The following is a 23,446-nucleotide window of genomic DNA, read 5'->3' on the forward strand; positions in this document are numbered from 1 at the left end:
TGACATCTCGATTTTGACCTTCTGCCCTATCGTGAGACGATAAATATCTGTTGTTTTAGGCCATCAAGTTTCTAGTACTTCCACAGTGATATCATCCAACGGTTGGATTACCCTGGAATTTCTGGATTTTCTTTATATGGAATAATAAAAGTTGCTCCTGTGCCCCCGTAAGAGATCTCTGTTCCCCGCATGCGAAAACGCCTTCACTCAAACGTCAAGGGTTAGTGGGGTTGAGAGGACACATTTGAAGTCAGGAAGTCTTTTGCTTGCTACCAGCTGCTGGTCTTGGTCGCCATTTCCAGGAAGTCCTTTGCAGAAGGGACACTTCCTGAAAAGGGACCACTTTTATTACTAGCCAGTTCCAAATCCCACTAAGGCTTCTTCCCTGGTGAAGGTGACAGGGTCGTCTATGAGTCTTGAGGTCCTCTGGCCTCCTGGTCCCAGAAACCCTCTCTTGCCCCACCCTCTCCACCATCGAGTGTTTCTCCATCCACCCTCTGGGTTTCAGCTTAGGCACCGTTGCTCTGAGAAGGCTTCACTGACTCCTAAGACAGGTGTAGGTGCCCTGTTTGGCTTTTTAAAAAAATGATTTATTTTTGGCCACGCTGTGCTTTCTTTGCTGTGAGGGCTTTTCCCTAGTGGAGGGCAAGGGTTACTCTCTAGTTGTGATGCTCAGACTTCGGCTATCTCTCACAAGACTCTAAAGTCTTGTGGGCAGAGGGACTTCCCTGGTGGCCCAGGGTCTAAAACTCTGTGCAACTAAAGATCCTGCATGCTACAATGAAGACCTGGTGCAGCCAAGTAAATAAATAAATAAATATTAAAAAAAAAAGTCTTAGGGGCAAAGACTACGAATGTCCCACTTACTGTTTCATGCCCCCTCTAATGCAAGGCCTGTCCCATAGTAGGCACTTGATAAATATGTGCTAAGGGAATGAAAGAGGTGGCAGTGCTGACTGTCTGCAACCTAGAGGTTATCCACAGAATTCTGATGAGGGCCATGGCACAGTGGGGTTGGCCAGGGCTTTGGCAAAAGACAAAGGAGGCAAGTGAGCCTTTGCCCCCAGCCTCAGGGTCCTGTGCTTCCCTGGTGGCTCAGAGGTTAAAGCGTTTGCCTGAAATGTGGGAGGCCTGGGTTTGATCCCTGGGTCAGGAAGATCCCCTGCAGAAGGAAATGGCAACCCACTCCAGTATTCTTGCCTGGAGAATTCCATGGATGCAGGAGGCTTGTGGGCTACAGCCCATGGGGTCACAAAGAGTCGGACACGACTGAGCAGCTTCACTTGCTTATTTCAGGGCCCTATACAGGCTTTCCTCCACACTCCTCACCTTTCTTTTCTTCCCACCTTCTACTTTTCTTTCTAGGTTCCTCAAAAATTTCCTAGATCTGGGCCTTATTTGACCTGAATGAAAGTGGTCCTCCGCCCATGGGATTCTCCAGGCAAGAATACTGGAGTGGGTTGCCATTTCCTTCTCCAGTATAGGAAAAAAAAAAAAACACCCCAAAACAAAAAAGGAATCATCATGGGTTATCTAACATGATCAAGTAATCTACCACTACTTCTCATATGGAAAAACAGTTTAAAAACGCTTTTAATACCAGTTAAACTGCCTGGAACTACATCTCCAGAAGAGTCCTAAAAAAGTAAGGTCAGGAATATATGATAGGGAGGGAGGAGGAAGCAAGTGGAATCTTCTCGACCTTCATAACATAGTTGGTAAGTGGTGTGAACTTTGGTCCGGGTTCCAGGAAGATCTTTTGGACATCACTTCACCTTTGATACTTGAGAATATGTTCCATAATGATCCTGGTGTAGTGTTAACCTGATCGAAGGTCAATCACCCCTTAAAGCTGTCCGTGCATTTGTTGCACAGGTTTTTCTTCTATAGAGGAAAGCATGCAGTGTTCTGACAGGTGTAAGAATTCTAACGTCAAGGTTTTTTTTTCTTTATTCAGAAAACATTTGGGTGTTTCCCAGAGAAGGCGATGGCACCCCACTCCAGTACTCTTGCCTGGAAAATCCCATGGACGGAGGAGCCATGGGGTCGCTAAGAGTCGGACACGACTGAGCGACTTCACTTTCACTTTTCACTTTCATGCATTGGAGAAGGAAATGGCAACCCACTCCAGTGTTCTTGCCTGGAGAATCCCAGGGACGGGGGAGCCTGGTGAGCTGCCGTCTATGGGGTCGCACAGAGTCGGACACGACTGACGCGACTTAGCAGCAGCAGCAGCATGAATGCACCAAGTACTGTGCTGCGCATCCTTGTCATCAGTGGGAAGACATTCAGGAGCCGTATCTAGCGGAGCCTATAGCCTGCTATAGGAGTACAAATAAATATATACACAAGGTATAAATTTGCTCCAAATGTTGTGAAGCAAAGCAATAGATTGTTGAGATAGTGAGTAAGGTGCAGGGGGGTGAGGGGGCACCTAGCAGATGAGCAGGGACAGCTTCCCTGAGAAGGTGACATCTGAGAGGAGACTTAAAAGGATGAGGAGTCAGGCTTCGGGGTCAAGTCCACGGTAAGTCAGAAGAGCTCAAAGCCTCTCCCGCAGCGAGGTGGGACGTACAGGGAACGAGGCCCCGCTGCCAGCACTAAAGATGGCGGGCGGCCGGGGGCGGGGACAGGGCGTGTCATCGTAGTGATTGGCCAGGCGGGGGTGGGCGGGGCGTCACGTGTGCCGGCGGCGAGCATCCGGGCTCCCGGCGGCGGCGCTGCGGAGGCTCCCGGGAGCCCGGCGGCGGCGCGGGACGGCGAGCGGGCCGGCGATCCGGGGAGCCTCCGGAGCCGGCCGCGTGGGCCGAGCATGGCGGGCTCCCTGCCTCCCTGCGTGGTGGACTGCGGCACCGGGTAAGAGCCGCGGGCGCCCGCTCCGGCCCCGGCGCGCCTGCCCCTGCCTGCCCCGCGGCCCGGCCCCCTGGTCTCACCTGGGGTGCCCCGGGCCCGGGTCGCGGCCCTCACCTGTCCAGGGGCCCCCTGACTCACTCACCTTGCTGGGGAGGGAGCCGAGGGGAGACGTGGCCTCCCCGCCTCCTCCTTGCGCTCTGTCGGGGCTCCCCGGGACCCGTACGCCTCCCGGGGGTGCGGGCTGCGCACCCCGCTGCCGTTCCCTCGCCTTCCGCCTGCCTCACGGCGCCCCTGCCTTCTCTTCAAAAGTGGCCCTCGTCCTGGGTCCCTAAGCGCATGCCATTTCTCCTCCCTGATAGGGCTTCTTTATCACTTACTTGTGGGAGGTTTTTACAACCGTCTCCCAAGTTGACATCTTTAAAAAAAAGTGTGTGTGTGTGTGCGTGCGTGTGTGTGTTTGCAGCCTACTCTGTCCTCTTCCAGTATTGAATGGTTCAGTCAGGCTAAGGTCTTGCTTTAGTTTGCCTAGAGTTGCCTTTGCACTTAAAAATGTTAAAAAAGGCTCCATTTTGAAAAACAGAAAAACCAAAATGTGGGAAAGGCTGTTGGTGGTAGTATAGTTTCTATGTCTGCCCCCCGCCCCCAGCCCGTTACTTGTGGGCCGTGATTGCTTCTTTTGATGTTGGGATATGCCAAAGAGACCCTTCGGAAATCTCCCGGTCCTTTCCAGTGGCCCAGGCTCCGATCATTTTTAGGAAGGTGCTCGCTGAATCCATTTAGGTTTTGGTTTAGAAAGTCAAGCTTGCCTGCTTGCACTGTAGGTGAAGTGCTTAATAAAATAGCCCAGAAGTAAGTTTAGCCTCTTAGAAAGATTTTTCAAGAGGGGATTTTAGTCATTTTTTGCCACAGAATATTCCATGGCACGTTCACGGTAGCCTTGATTCTTCTCTGTAGAGAAACGCACTTGGTTCAGTTTCCTTGACAACCTTGTGGGGGTGTCTTCCTTAATTTGCTACAGTCCATCTCCTACGGATTGTTCTTTCCTTTTGCTGCAGAAAAAGGAGTGGTTACAATCTGGAAAAAACTGCTTCTTTGCATATATTAATTTTCCTTTCAGAGATACACGTTGTACCAGAAGTTTTGGGGCTCTTTATTTCAGTAGTTGTTTTGCTACCCAGAACCTGAGCCAAAAGCAGTGTTGATAGGAACACCCCCACCCCCCAAATACTGGCTTCCTTATGCATCTCCTCCCACCATCTGGTATTCACCCCACACCCACCTGAGGTCTGGTTGTGTCGGGAGAGAAGGCAGCTGGTCAAAGAATCTTTCATCCCCACATTTGCACGTGAGGTTTTTGTGGTTTTGGTCTTATAAAACTGTTGAAATACAAAGTATTTCTTGGTAGAAGCAACAAAATGTGCCCACAGGGTTTGTCATACCTTTAATATTAGTAAGCTGGGAGCCTTACTCATCATTCTTGCTATAAATACCAAAGTGTGGTGCTCAGTTATGACCGTCTGAGGTAGGTGGTATCTCACGTGGCGGTATAACTTCAGGATATCTTTGTCTTCTGGCCCCAAGTTATGTATCGTCTTCAGGCTGTTGTAGGCGTTGTGTCAGGACTAGAAATAGTGGCCAGGGATCCTGCCAGTGGGTTTCACATGGACATAGTCTTTTGTGGGAACGGTGATGGTCAGTCAGGAATTTCCAGTGTCCAGTGTGTGGCCAGGAGGAGGAGCCTGGAAGAGCCCAAGTTTATTTAAGCATATTACTGCTTCTTATATGTCCTGCAGAGCCAAGTGACTTTGGATTGACCTTTAACTCAAAATGGGATAAAAAGGGATAAAATGCAGATAAATATAACTAGGACCGAAGAAAGGAACAGGCCTGGAAAATCACCTTAAACTGTAGGCCCACAGTGCAGCTGGTTGGTCTCAAGCTTGGCCTTCCTGTATGACAAGATTATGAGAGAGTCATCGTCAGTTATGTAATTCCTGTCATCAGGGAAGAAGAGAAATACCTGTTTCTCAGGCGAAAGAGCTTTCTCTAGTACTAAATTCTAAAAGAAAGATTCACACTGATAGTGGACATTTATGATTGAGTAGACAGTATACTCAATGGTGCTTTTTAAAAATAGCAAATAAATTTCATCCTGGGAGCCTGGCCTCATCTAGTAAACCCTGAGACCAGCTTGGTGAGCACACGTGTTCTTGGGGGTGGGATGACATGGACCACAGCTCTGCCTGCTCCACAGATGAAGCTTCGTCCACTTAAGTGAGTTACTGGGCTCCAGAGTGTTCAGAGAATAGCCTCACTTTTCTTAACTGAACTTGTAGTTCTGAAGATTTTTGTATTCTTTAAACTTATTTTGAGAAAGTTCAAATCTACTGAAAAGCTGCAAGAAGAGTACCAAGAAAATGCTATATAGTCTCCATCCAGCATTCTAACTACTAACATTTGCTTTATTGTTCTCTGTATACTTTATACGTTATTATCTTTCTGAACTGTTTGTGAGTTGCAGCCATCCTGCTGTTTACACCAGGGTACTTCAGTATATCCTTTATGAGAACATGCATTCACAGACCAGTGATCAGAACCAGAAACTAACGTTTATGCTGCTCTGTGTTACCTGCTCTGCAGTCTGGATGCCATGAATGGTCTCTCTGTGTCTCTGGACGCCCAGCTCTCCGCCCTCATCCAGCACCGTACACTGTGTTTGCTTGTCACCATGTCTTTTTAGTCTCGTTTCCCTGGGCCAGCTCCTTAGCCTTTTTCTAGTCTTTCAGGATGGTGGTATTTTTGGCAGCCAGTTGTTACGGGTAATGCTGCTCAGTTTACACTTGTCTGGTGTTTCCTTACGTAGACACAGGGTGTGCGTTTTTGTCAGGGGTACCAGAGAAGTTATGCCAGAGCTTCTTAGTGCATCAAATCAGAAGCTCCTCGCCCCCTCCCCACAGCCAGCTTTATTGAGAAGTAATTGACATATTACATTGCATAAGTTTAAGGTTACAACGTTTGATTTGGTGTGTTTGTATATTGTGGAAAGATTGTCATATTCCATTACTAACACCTCCATCCTGTCATTGTAAATACCCTTTTCTTGTAATCTGAGATCCATTTGTCTTGGCAACTTTCAAGTATATAACAATACAGTGTTGCTAATATCATTTCTGTGCAGTCTGCCATCTCCCTAGAACTTAACTCCTCTTATCAGGGGGCTTAAGGCAGTTGATGAAGTTCACTTGGATCATTGGATACAGTACCGTCCACTAGATTTCTCGCTCTGTGGTCACCGTTTTCTCCTTTGTAATTCACGTCTTTTGTGGAGAGAGGTTAGGAGATTGTGTAAATACCTTGTTCTGCCTTAAAAGTTTTACCCATTAGTTTTAGTGTCCATTGGTGGTATTCTTGTTCTAACTAATGATTACAGCGGTTGCAAAACTGTGTGTGTGTTTTACACTCGCGTATTATCTACATTTTTTAGTTAACATTTTTACAAAAAGGGTGCCCTTTCCAGTAACTCCCTTTTACTTATCATCTGTATGGGTTACGATTTTCGGAGTTCCTTATGTGATTCTTACTACATTCGATGGTTCATGACTTCTCACTGCCATCCCTTGTTTCCGTGCTTTAGCTGTCCAGGAGTAGAAGCCCCATTCAGGCTGTTTCTGGTCATCTTGAGATATTTCCCCATCAATTTTTGAGCATTTTGTTTTTATGAAAGACTGCAGTGGAGTCAGTGCTGTGCACTTGTCTTTTTTCACTTTTTTTTTCCTGGAGCATCTCGGAGACAGGTTTCTAGAAGTGGGACTTCTGAGTCATAAGGTACTTTTGCTGGATCGTGTCGGATCCCACCCCGGAGTGTGTGTCTTCGCCAGCGACATGTGACAGTGCTTACGTCTTCTTACAGGCTCATCTCTGTAATTGCCCAGTTAAAGAAGTTTTTTTTTTAAATTTTTTTAACCAATCTGGAAGGTGGGAAATGATATCGTTTTAATTTGAATTTCTTATTATGTGGGAAGATGAGCGTCCTTCCACGTGATGAAGTGGCACCTGCATTTCCGTTTTCTGTCTTCATTTCTCTAGCCCGTGTTTCTGCAGGCCTTCGGCCTTTTGCTGCTTTAGTTTTGGAAGCTCTTTGTGGATTAGGGTGTGTTGAGGGTCTCACAGGCCACTGCCAGGTTCAGAGATTTGCTGAGAACAATCCCAGGATGACAGTGAAAAGGTAAGCGCAAAAACAGCCAAGGAGAAAGGCGCGTGGGGCGGAGTCTGAGGGAGCCAGCTTCGGGCATCCCGAGTCCTTTCTCAGTGGAGTCACTGACATCCAGTGTGACGTGTGTGAGACCCTGTTCACTGGGGAAGCTCCTTAGACGCTCAGTGCCCAGAGTTTCTCTTGGGGGGCTGGTCGTGGCACCTTCTGCCTGGCACAAACCAAAATTCCAGCCCCAGAGGAAAGCAGGTGTTCAGCATCCACTGTATTTGGGGCATGGTGGGAACTCTTCTGAAATCTTAAGTTCCCAGATGCCAGCCCGAGGCCAAGTTCAGTTCAGTCGCTCAGTCGTGTCCGACTCTGCAACCCCATGAATCGCAGCACGCCAGGCCTCCCTGTCCATCACCAACTCCCGGAGTTCACTCAAACTCATGTCCATCGAGTCGGTGATGCCATCCAGCCATCTCATCCTGGGTCGTCCCCTTCTCCTCCTGCCCCCAATCCCTCCCAGCATCAGAGTCTTTTCCAATGAGTCAACTCTTTGCATGAGGTGGCCAAAGTACTGGAGCTTCAGCTTTAGCATCATTCCTTCCAAAGAAATCCCAGGGCTGATCTCCTTCAGAATGGACTGGTTGGATCGCCTTGCAGTCCAAGGGACTCGCAAGAGTCTTCTCCAACACCACAGTTCAAAAGCATCAATTCTTCGGCACTCAGCTTTCTTCACAGTCCAACTCTCACATCCATACATGACCACAGGAAAAACCATAGCCTTGACTAGACGGACCTTTGTTGGCAAAGTAACGTCTCTGCTTTTGAATATGCTATCTAGGTTGGTCATAACTTTTCTTCTAAGGAGTAAGCGTCTTTTAATTTCATGGCTGCAGTCACCATCTGCAGTGATTTTGGAGCCCCCCAAAATAAAGTCTGACACTGTTTCCACTGTTGCCCCATCTATTTGCCATGAAGTGATGGGACCAGATGCCATGATCTTCGTTTTCTTTTTTTTTTTTTTAATTTTTAATTTTTTTATTTTTATTTTTACTTTATTTTACTTTACAACACTGTATTGTTTCACTCTCCTCTTTCACTTTCAATCAAGAGGCTTTTTAGAAGCCAAACTTACAAGCAAACCTTCACCTTCACCTTGGTAGGGAGAGCAGTCTGAGGCCTCTTTCCTGCATACAGAGGCATCAGCCCTTTTTGATACAAGTTGCAAATACATTTTCCCTATGTATCATTTATCTTTTGCCATACGAAGATTTTTTTTTTTAAAGCAGTAGGTTTATTTATCTTTCCCTTATTGTTGCTGGATTTTGAATCATAGTTAAGATGGGTGTTCCCCCTCCCCATTCCCGGATTTTATATAAATCTCTGTTCCACTTGAAATTTATCCTGGGATGGCGTATGAGGAATGGACCTCGTCGGAGCCAGTTCTGTCTTCTTTCCTTCTGGCTGTCCCGTTTATCTCAGCCTCATTTATGGAAAACAAAAAGCATAGCAAAGCACTGCTTGAAGATACCGCTCTCATTGCGTACGGCATTGGTCTGTGCGGTTGTTTATTTCTGGACTCGTTTTGGGTGCCTGAACCTGGCTGCTTATATGGCAGCATCACTGAGTTTAACTCCTGAGGCTTTATGACGTCATATCTGAGGAGGTCGGTGTCCCAGCCACCTCATTTTTAAGAGTATATATGACTCTTACTTAATTTGAGAGTAAATCATCCAGAGAAATAAATCACTGAGTTCACTGTAAAAAATTATTATTGTCAAATAATATCGTTTGGACTTTTTAGTCTTTTTTTTTTTTTTTTGAACTTTTTATTTTGTGTGGAGGTATAGCCAGTTAACCGTGTTGCTATAGTTTCAGGTGAACAGTGAAGGGACTCAACCATACATATGCATGTATCCACCTCATATTAAAAAATATATATTTATTTGGCCGTGCTGGGTCTTAGTTGCTTCCCTTGGGGTCAGTTGGAGCATGTGGGCTGCTCCCTGAACGGGAATCAAGCCCAGGCCCCCTGCTGTGGGAGCACACAGCCGTAAGCACTGGAGCACCAGGCACGTTTCTCCACCTCATTTTGTAAAAAGTGTTTTCCAGTCTAGTCTTCCTTATTATTTCTCCAGATGGACTTTACATGCAGTTTCTTCTTTTCGTTCCGGGGGAAACTGCTGATGGTATTTTGACTTGGGTTGCGTTACACTCATATGTTAGTGAGGGCTATTGTATTTCTGACACTGTGTTCCCATCAGAGAATATGGTGTATTCTCTCCGTCAGTGCAAGTCTATTTTGCGCCTTGTAGGAATATTGTGTTTACCTCAGGTAGCTTTCTTGTTAGTCACCCAGTTATGTGATTTTCTTTTTGGTTATTGTAAATGACGTTTTCTCTTCCATTCTGTTTTCTGTTTCTCTTCACTATATTAAAGGCATTCATTTTATCTGCTTCTTTACTAAAATACTAAGTGATTCTTATTGTTTGAGTGAATTTTTTCCCCTCATCTTTAGGGTTTTCCAGATGGAGAATTTTGTCACGGGCTTAGAGAGGTGGTTCTTCCTTCCCATTTTTAGGAGCTCTGCTCACTCTGACACGCTGCAGTGGCCTTTGCCTCCGAACAGGGAGCGGAGCGGAGTTGGTGCGCGCCATCCTTTTGTTCTTATTTTAGTGGGGTCGTTTCTGGTGTTTGTACAATAAGGAAGATGCAGGCTTTTGGGCTGCTGTTTGTGTGTATATGTACACCTGTACAAATACATGTTAAGAAAGCTATCCAAATATGTTAGGAAGTGTCTCTCAACTGCTGTGTTTCGGAATGTGAAAGCACGAATGCGTGTTGCGTGTTACACGATGTCTTTATCATAAATGGGACGTGCGGTTTTCTTTCTTAGTTCACGTAGTGGATTTCCTGATGGTGAAGCACTCCTGCATTTCGTAAGAATCCCTCCTTGACCATGATGCCTTATTTTTTGATGTGTAGGTAGGCTCTGTTAAGACTTTATTTAGGTTTTCCCTTTGGAACTTAGCATGCATTATAGCTTAGTTTTCTGGTGAGTTCTTTGTCAGAGTGTGGGGTCAGTGTTACACTGTCTTCCTGAAACAAAGGAAGAAGTTTTCTTTCTTTATCTGTGCTCTGGGGTAGTTTAAGTAATTTTGGGATTATCTGAGTTTTAAGGTCTTGGTAGAATTCACTGCTCCTCTTTGTAGTTCTTCTGAGGCTGGTTAGATACCCCATCTCGAGTCGAATCAATTTTGATTATGTTGTATTTGTCTAAAAACAATTCTGTTTTTTCTAAATTTTTCAAATTTATGTATAGAGTAGCCATGATTTTCAAAAATCTCTGTTTTTATGGTTATGTTTTCCCCTTGTCACTCAAATTTATCTGTCTTGTCTTCATCCGTTTTTCCTCAGGGCTTAGCTAATAATACGGCTGTGTTGTGGATCTTTTTTTTATTTTTAAAAGGTAAGCTTTGGGGTTCACAGATTCTATTATTTTTCTGTTTTTTTTGATTCATTTATTTCTACTTTTATCTCCTCGGCTTTCCTTTTCTTTGTTTTGAGTTGGATATTAAATTCACTTTAATTTTCCCTGTGTATTGACTAGGCAGTTGATGCTGTGAAGATTTGGCTGTTAAGTCTTTAAGATTCATTCTGGATGTGAGCCACTTTCTAAAGTGCTGAATTTGCTACAGTATTGTGTCTGTCTCTTGCCTTGGTGTTTTGGCTGGGGGCTTGTAGGATCTTAGCTTCCTGACCAGGCATGGAGCCCGCACCCCCTGTGTTGGAAGGCGAACCGTTAGCGCTGGACCGCCGGGAGAGCCCCCAGCTCTGCTGTCTTTACCTGTGTGTGTCCCTTACTGGGATTTGGGTATAGTTTATCGTGACCATTTTCAAGAAATTTCTGCGTTTTTCTTTTGAATTTCCCTCTTAACTCAGTATTTCTATACTAGTACGTTTGAAAATTTTCAAGTAAAAGGGCCTTTTCAAATTTTGGTTTTGATTCTAGTTTAATTACATTATGGTCAGAGTGCTATTTATATTCTCTTCTTTAGACTTCACTGAGCCTCAGATATGGGCAGTTTTGTGACTGTTCTCTATGTACTTCAGAAGAGGTATGTTCCCTGTTGATGTTTTCTGAGTTCTGAGTATATCTGTATGAGCTATCTTATTAATGATGTTGTTGAGGCCTTCTGCTTATTTTTGTCCACCTCAGTTCAGTTGCTCAGTTGTGTCCGACTCTTTGCGACCCCATGGACTGCAGCACGCCCTCCTCCCTGTCCGTTACCGACTCCCGGAGCTTGCTCAAACCTAAGTCCATAGCATCGGTGATGCCATCCAGCCATCTCATCCTCTGCCGTCCCCTTCTCCACCTGCCTTCGCTCTTCCCCAGCATCAGGGTCCACTTACTGGTCTTTAACTGAGAATGATGTCTTAGGTGTTCCTGTCTTTAGTGTGTTTCTTGTTTATTTCTTCTTGTGCTGTGAAAGTTACTGCTGCCTTATTTTTTAATTAATTAAAGGTTTGTGTATTTATTTTTGGCTGTGCTGGGTCTTCGCTGCTCTGGGGGCTGCTCTCTGGTTGCGGTGCGAGGGCTTCTCGTGGCAGTGGCCTCTCGTTGCGGAGCACCGGCTCTCAGCACTGAGTGCGTATGCTCGGTAGTCACGGCACACAGGTTTTAGTTGCTCCACAGCTTGTGGGATCTTCCCGGGCCAGGTATCAAACCCGTGTCCCCTGTATTGGCAGGCAGGATCTTATCCACTGCACCACCAGGGAAGCCCTGCCTTATGGCGTAGATCAGGTCTGTAGATCTGGCAGGTGATACAGGTGGCTTCCCTCAGTAAATAGCTCAGTAAATCGTCTGCCTTTCCAATTCAGGAGACTGGGTTCGATTCCTGGGTCGTGAAGATCCCCTGGAGAAGGAAATGGCAGCCCACTCCAGTCTTCTTGCCTGGAGAATCCCAAGGACAGAGGAGCCTGGCGGGCTGCAGGGGGTCGCAAGAGTTGGACACAACTTGGCTACTAAGCCGCCACCCTCACCACCACAGGTGGATTGTTGTTGGAATAGCTTCTGTCTTAATGGTCTTCGGGTCTTTCCTCTTGAGCTGGTCGGTTTCCCCAGAGAGTACACTGCTGACCCTCTGCCTGGAGGGCGGGGTCTGTGTTGTGAGAGCCGGGCTGGGGGCAGGGAGCACGTCTCAGCTGTCAGGGTTTTCTGTGTTCAGTCGGGTAATTCTCAGAGCGGTTCCCGGACTTGCCCAGGCAGGTGACCTTGCTTCACGCTCCGAGTCTCGCTTTGCACACCCAGAGTCAGCTTGTGGGGACTCTGGGGTTGGGGAAGAGCAGCCCCCGCTGGTGCGGGGTGGGGCATGCTCATCTTGGCCCGTGTTTTGGGCCCTTCAGTCCTGGATGCACAGGCCCCCTGTCGTGGGGCCTTTCTTCAGGGTCCCCGGGGTGTGGGGCCGGTTTTCAGACGTCCCCAGGGCAGTTAGGCTGATCCTCAGCTGCCCAGGGCCCGATTCCTGCAGGTGCCGCCTCTTCTTTTCTCCCTGTTGTTGTGGTTTCTTCGTCTTAGAAAGGATCGTTCTGTTTTGATTTTAGTGGGACTTCGGGACAGAGTGAAATGAGATCACGTGTTTAGTCTACTGTTTTACCCTGCAAGTCAGAATTCACTTGATAATGCCCCAAACCCATAAAGAGGCCACAGCTCACGATATTACATTTACCAGACATGGAGCAAAGGTGGTGCTTGTGGTAAAGAACCTGCCTGCCGACGAGGGAGACGTGAGAGATGTGAGTTCCATCCCTGGGTCGGGAAGATCCCCTGGAGGAGGGCACAGCAACCCACTGCAGTGTTCCTGCCTGGAGAGTCCCATGGACGGAGGAGCCTGGCAGGTACAGTCCCTGGGGTCACAAACAGTTGGACACGACTGAAGCGGCTTAGCCCGTAGAAGAAGTGGGCGTATATATTGGGTAATGTAAGATTTACAGACCAAATAGAGAAAAAGAAAAACGAAGAGTATTGGATTTATATGAAATAATCAATTTGAACTTACATATTTAACTGTGTCCTGTAAACAGAAACTACCATTTTCTATATGACAACCCAAGGAATGTTTGAAGAACTTGATGACGATTATATATTAATTTTTGCAGTATACAGTGTGTGGAGTGTGTATTATCTAGAACACTATCATTAAGATCTGGGAACAATTTTAGTTTTATCAAAGTCATGCTCTGAGGCAGTGTAGTCACTTTTTTTTAAAATTTTAAACAGAACATCTTAGGAGTGGGTAGGGCTATTCTGGTTGAATTAGGGGTTTGAGACTGGACCTCATAAGGGGTCTCACACAAAAGAGCCTCCGTCCTGGATACAGTTTTAAAAACGCTGTTTTAAGATGTGACATTTCCACTTTCAAACATCAATCGGTGGAGCTGACACTCACCTGCTCTAGACGCAGGGCTGTGGGAGGGATGTATGTGAGTGCGTGGAGCTGACACTGGGCAGGTCAGCCCTCCTCACTGCAGGCAGTCACTGCTGTGCGGAGAGGGGCCTGTAACGCGGGGAGAGGAAGAAGCTTTGCACAAGGACCTTTTAAAATGTCCGGGGTGAATAAGGATGTGTTGTGTTTGCAGACAGGGACATTGGAGGCTACACGAGAATAGAATGGAAGGCGAAATGGGTGGGTGGGTGTCGGAGTGGGAGCGAGACTTCTCAAGGCACCTTGTGAGCATGTTTGGAAGTTTGAAGTGCAAGAACGTACTGGGTTAGCAGGCGGAGTTGTCTCTCTTGGTCCTGCCTTATGCAGCCCTTGGTTCTGTTTCTGTATCTTCGGTCTGTTCAGGTTTCCGAATGAGAAGAGGCTTCGGGTCCGGGGTGCTCGAAGGTGGCTCTGTGTCTGGGAAGACTGCTGTCTGTAAGCAGGGTTTATGTGTTTTGAGATTGATGCTTGGCTGCTTCCTTTGGGAAAATAGTTTTCAGATAAACATTAAACAAAGCCTTTTAATGTGAAAGTTGTCAATCTTAATTCTTCATGTACACATGCTTGGGGGAATCTGACTGCTATATCTCTTCATGTATGGGTATATCTGATGTTCACAGAACTGGAAGGGAGATGAGTGTAGGGAGAGACTTTCAAAGTAGAAACTGCAAAGGAAATTGTTCAGGAAAATAATTGGTAGATTTGATCATCTAAATTGTTTAAATGATTATCTTTCAGAAAATGTATAATTGCAGGTAAACCACAAATTCAGAAAAATTAGTAATATATGTGAGCAAACATTATATCCTCAGTGTGTAAAGTGAAGTCGCTTCAGTCGTGTCCAACTCTTGTGACCGCTTGGCCTGTAACCCACCAGGTTCCTCTGTCCATGGGATTCTCCAGGCAGGAATACTGGAGTGGGTTGCCATTCCCTTTCTCCAGGGGATCTTCCCACCCAGGGATTGAACCCAGGTCTTCCATGTTGCAGGCAGACACTTTACCATCTGAGCCACCAGGGAGCCCTCAGTGTGTAAAAGTTTACACAAGCTGATGATACCAAAAGTCCAATAGAAAACTTATTTACGGGCAGTTCATGGAAGAAATACAGTTGGTGACTATATGTTAAATAATTCAGCAGTTGAATGAAATTATTGACTATGCGATCCTTTTACTTTTTGGATTAGGAGATATTTTTTAGAAACGGTCAGTCACATTTAGCGTTGAGGTAGGGATTGATATTGGGCTTCCCTGGGGGCTCAGTGGTAAAGAATCCACCTGCAGTGCAGGAGATGCCGGTTCAGTCCCCCAGTCAGGATGACCTGTGGAGAAGGGAATGGCGGCCGGCTCCAGTATTGCTGCCTGGGAAATCCCAGGGACAGAGAGCCTGGTGGGCTACAGGGTATGGGGTCACGGAGAGTCAGACGTGACTGAGCAGCTAAACGGCAACACCAGGGGCTTGTTATTCCCTTGCACTAATGAAGAAGCAGAAGCTGGAGGGATTCCTTCACTTCCTGAAGTCCCAGAGCTAGGGCTGCGCTTGGAACCCGGCACTGCGGGCCCTGTTTAACTCCCTGCGGTGTGAGTGCGTGCTGCCTTGCAGCTGTTGTCACTATGAGCCTCCCTCTAAGAACCGCTTTCGCTGCATCCCACAGGTTGTGGGTGACTGTGCTTTCCTTGTCATTTGTCTCAAGGTATCTTTTTAATTTCCTCTTCGATTTGTCTGTTGACCGATTGATTTTTTGGGTCAACTATTTTCGAAGTATATTTACATATGACCAGTAACATGTCTGCTTCATTTTTGGTGATTGTGTAGCATTTTATTGAATGACTGCAATATATTTATTTAATTTATCCTCTGTGGATGGCATTTGAGTGTTTCCAGTTTTTGTTGTTGCTGTTCTCCTGTTATACTGCTGCAGAGAACATTTTTTGTGCATTTCTTTTTATACATGTAAGAGTGCTTCAGTGGGGTAAATTCCTAGAAATGTGCTATTTGGACATTAGGGTATATGCATTTAAAACTATTTGGATAAAATGGTGTATGCATTTACAGTATTGATAAATAAGATGAAACTTCTCCTTATAATGAGACTTCAACTTTTTAATTGTAAAGTTAAGTGTAATTTTCAGTGTAAAGTTTACTACCACCTTCTTCAGTATTGGCCCAGATTTTGAATGGTTTCACATTAAATTTATAGGTGAGTTTAGTGATAATATGTGATGCTCCTTTTAAACCTGTTGACTCTTCCTATGTGAGTGAGGTCTGTCTCTGTCTCCTTGTATATGGAGTGTTCTTCCCGTCATATGTCTTATTCTCAGGGGTTATGTTATTCTGTGTTGCTGCTGTTTTGAATAGCATCTTTCCATCCAGCATATAGTCTTACTTGTTACTGGTAGGAAAGTTGCTGATTCTTGTCTCTTTTTTTGCTAGGACGTGGGCATGAGGCTGGGGAGCTTGCATTTTATAAAAATGCAGAGATGACTGCGTGTGATAATACATAGTTGAGTCAGTGATTCCTGCCCTGGTTGCTCTTCAGAACCGTGGCTGAGGGTGGTGGGGAGGAAGGATGGGGATGTTTAAAATACAAAAATCCAGGTGCCTTCTCTGTGGCTCTGGGACAGGCCCTGGAAATCTGCATTTTTCAGAAGCTTCCCAGGTGATCCGGTCAGTCAGGGTTGGTACTTTCTTTCCAGAAGCTTTCCCAGATAATCTGAAACTCACCTGCCAGATAGTGTAGGCCATGCTACTGTGAGAAGCACAAAGTCGTGTTTCTGACAGGTGACCTTTTTTCTAAAAAACTTAATTCTCATCATTTATTGCATGGTTTTTAAAAAATTTATTTATTTTTACATGACATTTTTCTTTTTTAAAATTGAAATATAGGGCTTCTCAGGTGGCGCTAGTGGTGAAGAACCTGCCTGCCGAAGCAGGAGATGCGAGAGACTTGGGTTCGATCCCCGGGTCAGGAAGATCCCCTGGAGAAGGAAATGGCAACCCACTGCAGTATTCCTGCCTGGAGAGTCCCATGGACAGAGGAGCCTGGGGGCTGCAGTCCACGGGGCCGCAGAGCCGGACGGGACTGAGCGTGCGGAGCATAGTTGATTTACGATGTTGTGTTAGTTTCTGGTGTGCAGCAAAGTGACTCGGTTACACACGCGTTGTTTTTCAGATTCTGTTCTGTTGTAGATTGTTGCAAGATGTTGGATACAGTTCCCCATGCTGTACAGTAGGACCTTGCTGTTACTGTTTCGTGCATAGTCGTGTGTGTCTGAGAATCCCAAGCTCCTGATTTATCCTCCTTTCCCTCTCCCCTTTGACCGTCATAAGTGTGTTTTCTATGTCTGTGTCTAACGGGTGAGCATTTTGGGGAGCATTTTGAGGACCAGGACCGTGCTTCCCTCCCCGCCGCCCCCGCCATATCCTCATATGTGCCTACTACATAGCTTCTAGCTAGCAGGCTGGTTGGAATGTATCTTTGCATGATGGTGTCTAGAACACCTTCCCTATTATAAGAGTTGTGTTCTGCTCGATGGTTTTTGTGAAGCTGGGCTGTAGTCAGATCATCTCTAACGGGGCATGCCAGTCCGACACTGGGTTGTCCTTCTAGGAGAGAACTGTACGAGGACCACGTGTTAGTTACATGTACAGACATTCTATTGAATAGGGTCTCATTGAGGTTCCACATGGACCTGCGTTGATGAAGATTTTGTTGAAATTTAAAATTTGAAGGTCTCTTAAAAAATCTTATAAGATGTTCCTTACATTGTGAGTGTTCAAAGTAAGAAAACCTCAACTGTGTTTGATGCTGTGTCAAAATTAGCACAGGAGAGTTTATAAAGATGTTGAAGTACCATAAAGGGATCTGAGTAATTTGTGCTCTTGCCAGTGTTGTTTTTTTTAAATAAAGGTTTTGGTTTTGCCGGGAAGGTGAGGAGGGAAGACCTCCTAGTGGTTAGTCCCTGCACCTGTTAATAGTCTCTTCGTGTTGGTTTTGGAGATCATTGCTTGCAGCATGTTACTGCTGCCCGGTACCCATGTGACTCTGTGACAGAGGCCTCCTGTGAGGGCTGTGCCATCTCAGCACGGTGATCAGACCCCGAACACCCTGGCAACTGTTGCTGGGCGGCACGCGGTGGCGGCATCATCCGTAGAGGGTGGAATGTTAGAGCTGTGGGCTTCAAAAGGGCCGTGTCCATTTGTCCAGCCTGACCTTTGGCCACGGTGGGCTGCTGTTCATGATTTCAGGACACACAGCTTGGAGATGGGGATGAGACACAGCTGTTGAAGGACACTTGGCATCTTTCGTGTCACTGGTGGTGCATTTTATCTCCTCCACTTCACACTTGAGCGTGTCTGTGGTGTTCAGAGTGGGCACAGCAGAAACACTGAGCGCTGTGGTTTGGGACACATGAGCGTAACGGCTTTGGAAACTTTTTTTTTTTAAGTTAATTTAGGAAGTATTTCAGTCCATCCTAAAGGAAATCAATCCTGAATATTCATTGGAGGGACTGATGCTGACGCGGAAACTCCAATACTGTGGCCACCTGATGCGAAGAACTGACTCATTTGAAAAGACCCTGATGCTGGGAAACATTGAAGGCAGGAGGAGAAGGGGAGGACAGAGGAGGAGATGGTTGGATGGCATCACCGACTCGATGGACATGAGTTTGAGCAAGCTCCGGGAGTTGGTGATGGACAGGGAGGCCTGGCGTGCTGCAGTCCATGGGGTCGCAAAGAGTCGGACACAACTGAGCTACTGAACTGAACTGAATCACACATAGAAGTAGTAGTAGGCAGATGGAAAATATAGAGAGCGCTGCTGTCACGCGTGTTCTCTTTCTGTTTATACTTTTAATGCATTAGCTTACCACCCCTAGGAAGTGGTGGGCTGCGTTATGACCCCGCTTTTACAGATGGAGAAACTGAGGCACAGAGAGACCCGTTTGGCGAATGAGAGAGCTGGGGTTTGAGCTCAGGCAGTCTGGTGCCAGAGCGCATGGCCTCAACCAGTCCAGTACACTCTGTTGCCTTTCAGAAATATAAAAAGTAATATAACAGACATGAGTGATACTTAGCACCTAATTTTAATAAATGTTAGCATTTTTCTGTACAGCTGACGCTTGGACAACACTGCGGTTAGGGGCACCGACCCCAGCACAGTTGTAAATTTACATGTAACTTTTGACTCTCCCAAAACTTAACTACTAATAGTCTTCCGCTGACCAGAAGCCTTCAGTTTAGTTCAGTTCAGTTACATCCGACCCTTTGTGACCCCATGGACTGCAGCATGCCAGGCTTCCCTGTCCATCGCCAATTCCCGGAGCTTGCTCAAACTCATGCCCTTCGAGTTGGTGATGCCATCCAACCATCTCATCCTCTGTCGTCCCCTTCTCCTCCTGCCTTCAATCTTTCCCAGCATCAGGGTCTTTTCCAGTGAGTCAGTTCTTCCCATCAGGTGGCCAAAGTATTGGAGTTTCAGGTTCAGTCCTTCCAATGAATTTTCAGGACTGATTTCCTTTAGGATGGACTGGTTGGATCTCCTTCCTGCCCAAGGGACTCTCAAGAGTCTTCTCCAGCAACACAATTCAAAAGCATCAATTCTTTGGTGCTCAGCTTTCTTTATAGTCAGTCGTGTACTGTATTTATTGACACTGCTAAGTTTACATCATCTGTACGTAAGATGAATCATCTGTCAGCCCCTACATCAATATTATATTACTTAAAACAGTGTTGTTAACAGTAGACATCAAAAATGAAAAGGTAATGAAACGTAAAGAAATTCAGATTTATTTAGAGTGTGGTTCATGCACTGATAACATGGAGGCAGAGAGTGTGATGGAAACCAGGTGCAATTGCTGTTACAGTTTCTTGGTAGCCCAGCTTCTACACTGGGGAGTGAATCGTCCCAGAATTTTTATGGCAAACAGTATTACAGCCCTATTCCTATAGAGTTGGAAACACTGTTGCATTTTAAACACCGCCACTCGCCTGTAGTGATAGCCCCATCTGCAGGTTCTCCAGTTACTGGGGGGTGGAGGGACAGTCATGCTGTACAATAATGTGACTCCTTGGAGTAACACAAGGGATAAGAAAACTAACACATTATTAAGTTTATATTAAATTTCAGTCATCTTACGCTGGGTAAGTATAGGCTCTCCACTTGAACACAGGTCTTGCACACGATCTTCTATGTATATTTATTGAAAATAAATCCACCTGTAAGTGGACCTGCCCAGTTCAAACCTGTGTTTATGAGAGTCAGCGGTATTTGTTTCAAGCTTGGTTGGTTTCTGAAATGACCCTGTTACACAGACACAAGTGTAAAGGAGATATTAAACAATGTCTTTGTCTTCATTAAACAATGTGTAATATATTAAGCAATGTCTTTGGTCTTCTCTGCATATAAGTTAAATAAACAGGGTGACGATATACAGCCTTGGTGTACTCCTTTCCCAATTTGGAACCAGTCTACTGTTCCCTGTCCGGTTCTAACTGTTGCTTCTTGACCTGCATACAGATTTCTCAGGAGGCAGGGAAGGTGGTCTGATATTCCCATCTCTAAGAATTTCCCATAATTTGTTGTGATCCACACAGTCAAAGATGTTAGCTAGTCCGTAAAGCAGAAGTAGATGTTTTTCTGGAATTCTCTTGCTTTTTCTATGATCCAACATATGTTGGCAATTTGATCTTTGGTTCCTCTGCCTTTTCTGAATCCAGCTTGCACATCTGGAAGTTCTCAGTTCATGTACTGTTGAAGCCTTGCTTGGAGAATTTTGTGCATTTCTTTGCTAGTGTGTGAGATGAGTGCAACTGTGCAGTAGTTTGAACATTGTTTGGGATTGGAATGAAAGCTAACCTTTTCCAATCCTGTGGCCACTGCTGAGTTTTTCAAATTTACTGGCATACTGAGTGCAGCACTTTCACAGCATCATCTTTTAGGGTTTGAAATAGCTCCACTGGAATTCCATCACCTCCACTAGCTTTGTTCACAGTCATGCTTCCTAAGGCCCACTTGACTTTGAATTCCAGGATGTCTGGCTCTAGGTGAGTGATCACACCATCATGGTTATCTGGGTCATGAAGATCTTTTTTGTATATTTCTTCTGTGTATTCTTGCCACCTCTTCTTAATATCTTCTGCTTCTGTTAGGTCCATAGCGTTTCTGTCCTTTATTGAGCCTAACTTTGCATGAAATGTTCCCTTGGTACCTAACTTTCTTGAAGAGATCTCTAGACTTTCCATTCTATTGTTTCCCTCTATTTGTTTGCATTAATCACTGAGGAAGGCTTTCTTATCTCTCCTTGCTATTCTTTGGAACTCTGCATTAAAATAGGTATATCTTTCCTCTTCTCCTTTGCCTTTTGCTTCTCTTCTTTTCTCAGCTATTTGTAAGGCCTCCTTACAGCCATTTTGCCTTTTGGCTTTTTTTTTTTCTTGGGAATGGTTTTGATGACTGCCTCCTGTACAGTGTTATAAAGCTCTGTCCATAGTTCATCAGGCACTCTGTCTATCAGATCTAGTCCCTCAAATCTATTTCTCACTTCCACCGTATAATCATAAGGGATTTGATTTAGGTCATACCTGCATGGCCTAGTGGTTTTCCCTAGTTTCTTCAATTTAAATCTGAATTTGGCAATAAGGAGTTCATGATCTGAGCCCCAGTCACCTCCCGGTCTTGGTTTTGCTGACTGTACAGAGTTTCTCCATCTTTGGTTGCAAAGAATAAAATCAGTCTGATTTCGGTATTGACTATCTGGTGATGTCCATATGTAAAGTTGTCTCTTGTGTTGTTGGAGGAGGGTGTTTGCTATGACCAATGTATTCTCTTGGCAAAACTCTGTTAGCCTTTACCTTGCTTAATATTGTACTCCAAGGCCAAATTTGCTTGTTGCTCCGGTATCTCTTGACTTGTCTACCATCATGTGTGGATGTGAGAGTTGGACCATAAAGAAAGCTGAGCACTGAAGAATTGATGCTTTTGAACTGTGGTGTTGGAGAAGACTCTTGAGAGTCCCTTGAACTGCAAGGAGATCCAACCAGTCAGTCCATTCTATAGGAAATCAGTCCTGAATATTCATTGGAAGGACTGATGCTGAAGCTGAAACTCCAGTACTTTGGCCACCTGATGTGAAGAGGTGATTTATTAGGAAAGACCCTGATGCTGGGAAAGATTGAAGGCAGGAGCAGAAGGGGACGACAGAGGATGAGACGGTTGGATGGCATCACCAACTCAATGGACATGGGTTTGAGTAAACTCCGGGAGTTGGTGATGGACAGGGAGGCCTGGCGTGCTGCAGTCCATGGGGTTGCAAACGGTTGGACATGACTGAGCAGCTGCACTGAACTTGGTCTTCTCTGGTTCCAACAGTTTTTCTGACTGTTAGCACCGCCCCCTGCCCTGCCATTTCAAATGCTGGTTCCTTCCCCAGAAGTTTGACAGTGGTCATCTCTTCTTAGACCTGGTGAGAAGTCATTCAGCAGATGTTTATGGAGTGTCTGCTACTTGTCAGGGCTATACCAGGGGTGGGAGACAGTCCAGAAAAAGGACCCTGTCCTGGTCATCCTGCAACTCACACTCTAATCCATGTAGGAAGGCAGACTTATTTATGTACAAGGTGTATAATTTTGGGAAGGCCTGGGATCAGTGGGCCATGTGACCTATTGAAAGCACAGACTTGGGTGTAGGGATTTCAGTGATTCCCGGCCTGCTTGTTAGCTTCTCGAGGCTTCTTTAGCCTTGGGTCAATCATTTAGTTTATTTATATTTGTTAGTTGAAATATACTTCTAGAAAAATGGTTCAGTTGAGGATGGCCTGGGATTTTTGAAGTTCAGTATATATTGCCTTCCTTTCAGTAAGTCCTTGCCCCCTGGGTTGGGTCTGGATGTCCCTTGTGGGTCTGGCAAGCCCTGGAGTGGAGGTCTTGCACGTCCACTTGTTTTGTGTCCTTGAATAGAACCTGGGAATGCCCGCAGATGGGTCTTGCCTTTTCGGAACTGACCTGATGGGTCTCAGGGCCAGGCCCTGCCCACCTCCTAATGATACCAGGACCTTAGATCCTTGGAGACTGAGCAGTCAGGCGTGATTTAAGTGGGGTTGACTTGCTTTTTTTTGTTTTTTTTTGTTTTTTTTTTTTTGTCTTCATAAACCTTGTTCATTTACTGTGTGCTCAAAAAAAGTAAAATTAGCAGATGGTTAATATATATTGAAAAAAACATAACATTAGTTTATTAAGATGTGGAGTGATTTAATCACATAGAATATTTAGGACTACCCTGGTGGGACAGTGGATGGGAATCTGCCTGCCAAAGCAGAGGACGCAGGTTTGATCCCTGGTCCGGGAAGATCCCACAGGCTGCAGGGCAGCTAAGCGTGAGAGCTGCAGCTGCTGAGGCCGTGCTCTGCAGCAGGAGAAGCGGCTGCGGCAGAAGCCTGCACCCTGACAGAGAGGGCCGCCTCTGCTCACTGCAGCTGCAGGGCCCTCCCGCGGCGCCGAAGACAACCCGCGAACCACATGAACGCTTTCCCGGTGGCTCGCACGGCCAAGAATCTGTCTCCAGTGCAGGAGACTCAGGTTCGGTGCCTGGGTCGGGAAGATCCCCTGGAGAAGGGAATGGCCACCCACTCCAGTGTTCTTGCCTGGAGAATCCCGTGGACAGAGGAGCCTGGCGGGCTGTGCAGTCCATGGGGTTGCACAGAGTCAGAAATGACTGAGCGACTGACACTTTTCAAATAAATAAATGAATAAAAGTACATTAAAAAATTGGGTATCAAGCATCTTGAAATAATTCATAAAATAAGATGAATTAATAAAGTGACTTTCAGCGCAGCTAGGAAGTGTTTCTGTTCATTGTAAGCATTACTGAGGAATGAAGCCTCCTTTCTGGACCTGACCCCTTGGGGCTGGGGG

At 45.8% G+C, this 23,446-nt stretch overlaps 1 protein-coding gene across 3 annotated transcripts in view; it reads left to right on the forward strand.

The window, feature by feature from the left end:
- The first annotated feature begins 2,667 nt into the window (after positions 1-2,667).
- Positions 2,668-23,446, forward strand: part of ACTR3B (actin related protein 3B) — a 70,061-nt gene continuing 49,282 nt past the window's right edge. The window contains exon 1 of one of the 3 annotated variants that reach the window (XM_069588789.1): positions 2,668-2,856. Coding sequence is in view for 2 of the 3 variants with exons in the window: in XM_069588787.1 (XP_069444888.1) it covers positions 2,813-2,856 (44 nt within the window). In the remaining variant the exon portion in view is untranslated. The remainder of the gene's footprint in view (positions 2,857-23,446) is intronic. The other 2 variants (XM_069588787.1, XM_069588788.1) reach the window with 2 other exon arrangements.

This window comes from Ovis canadensis, chromosome 4 (genome assembly GCF_042477335.2).
Source record: "Ovis canadensis isolate MfBH-ARS-UI-01 breed Bighorn chromosome 4, ARS-UI_OviCan_v2, whole genome shotgun sequence".
In the NCBI taxonomy this organism is placed as follows: domain Eukaryota; kingdom Metazoa; phylum Chordata; class Mammalia; order Artiodactyla; family Bovidae; genus Ovis; species Ovis canadensis.